The 2161-nt window shown below is 38.3% G+C and overlaps 1 protein-coding gene across 1 annotated transcript; it reads left to right on the forward strand.

Moving 5' to 3' along the window:
• The first annotated feature begins 306 nt into the window (after positions 1 to 306).
• Positions 307 to 666, forward strand: LOC138898069 (uncharacterized). Its single transcript, XM_070184102.1, has one exon. It carries the CDS (start codon positions 307 to 309, stop codon positions 664 to 666), a length of 360 nt encoding a protein of 119 aa, XP_070040203.1.
• The last annotated feature ends 1495 nt before the right edge of the window (positions 667 to 2161 follow it).

Consider the following 2161-nt stretch of genomic DNA (forward strand, 5'->3'; position numbering starts at 1 on the left):
ATTCAGAATATCAACCATAGGAATTATGGTGGTAACGTCATTATCAAACTAGATATGGAGAAAGCCTACGACAGAATGTCATGGAACTTTCTTGTGTCTGTTATGAGGAAATTTGGATTCTCAGAGGAATGAATTGACATCATTTGGTCTTGGTCAATGAAGTCTGGCATTCTATTATTATCAATGGTACTAGGAAAGGTTTCTTTACTTCTTCCCATGGTCTTAAGTAGGGGGACCCTTTGTCCCATTCCTTGTTCATCATTGGTGCTGAAGTCTTGTCCAGATCTCTGAATAAGCTATTTGAATATGACAACTTCACTCCATTTAGCATGGATAACAGAGGATATCAACCACTTAGCCTATGCAGATGACATTGTCATTTTCTGTGGAGAAAACAAGCAGTCTATCAATCTTATTAAGAAGCATATCAAGAGGTATGAAAAGGCTTCTGGGCAAAAAGTTAACAACGACAAGAGTCCTAACACCTCTGCCTCCAGGATCAATAGAATTAGACAAGTTTCTGGTTTTATAGATAAAAAGTTTCCTTTCACTTACCTGGGATGCCCTATCTACCATGGGAGGAAGAACACTTGTTTATTTGATGGCATGTTAGCCAAAATTGTCAAAAGGCTCAATGGATGGCAAGGCAAGATTCTATCTCCGTGAGAAAAATCACTCTTATCAAGCATATTCTACAATCTCTTCCCACATATATTTTGTCAGCTATGAACCCCCCCTCCCCCCCCCCCAAAGGTACTGTTAACCTTATGGAAAAGTATTTTGCTAATTTTTTTTCTGGGGATCTACGAATGGTAAGAATAAATACCACTCAAGTTCTTGGCATAACATGTGCTTTCCCAAAGATGAAGGTGGAATTAGTATAAGGAAGATGCAAGATGTGATTGAAATATTTAGTATCAAAAGATAGTGGAGGTTTAGAACGCAACAATCTTTATGGGCCACCTTCCTCAAAGCTAAATATTGTAAGAGATCTCATCCCGTGAGTAAAGTCCTTAACTCCTCGGATTCTCACAGCTGGAAGAACCTATTGAAGAATAGGAGTAAAGCTAAAATGCACATTAACTGAAAAATTCAAAATGGTTCCTCCAGCTTCTGGTGGGATAACTGGACTGAAAAAGGTCCTCTAGCACACCTGTGTCAAGGTACCAGGAAGTCTACAAAAACTCAAGTAAATAGCTTCTTTTACAATGGGTAATAGGACATGAACAACTTAAACCAGGTTCTACCTTCACATATTACTGAGTATGTTATAAATATTGATAAAGGTAATTATATGGAGGATGACTTCCCTGTTTGGAATATTTCTGATGATGATCTGTTTGCTAACAAATCTACTTGGCACCTTATTAGATCAAAAAAGCAAAAAAATAATTTCTTAAATAAGGTTTGGCATCACTCTATCCCTTTTAAAATGTCTTTCCTAACTTGGAGATTATTTAAAAGAAAATTGCCGTTTGATAACATGATTGGTAGGTTTGGTACTAACATCACGTCTAGATGCTCTTGTTATAGTGCACCACGGGTGGAGACTATGTAACATGTGTTCGTGGAAAGTGAAGGAGCAATATTTATTTGGAATGCAATTGGCAACCCGCTAGGAATTAGGCATCAATAGGCCCTTGTTCCTGCAACCTTCAAAAGGTGGTGGGAAGAGAAATCTAACAACAAAGTCCATGCCTTGAGTCTCCAAGTCGCACCAACTGTCATATGCTGGAAAATTTGAAAACAGAGAAGCTCTTGTAGATATGGCACGCAGAAGAATTTCAATTCAACTTCATGAAATATCAAGTAGTATGGACTATCAAATCCACCATTACTAAGCTAATGCCTAATGGAGAGGCCTCTTCTCAATGGCCTACTTTATGCAGCAGGATAGAAAAGCTAAGACCTATTCAAATCTGGAAGCAAGTTCAATGGCAATCTCCTTTATATGGCACTATCAAAGTTAACACTGATGGTAGTTACATAAAGGAAAGTGGGAAAGCCGGCATAGGAGGCATAATCAGAGATGGTAATGGTGACTGTATCATGACCTTTGCTATGCATGTTATTTGTGATAGCAATAATATGGCAGAAGCCTTAGCCGCAGAGTTTGGAGGAAAATGGTGCAACCAATTAGGTTTCACTAATTTTGCTCTCG

Source organism: Nicotiana tomentosiformis, chromosome 8, assembly GCF_000390325.3.
Source record: "Nicotiana tomentosiformis chromosome 8, ASM39032v3, whole genome shotgun sequence".
Classification (NCBI taxonomy): Eukaryota; Viridiplantae; Streptophyta; class Magnoliopsida; order Solanales; family Solanaceae; genus Nicotiana; species Nicotiana tomentosiformis.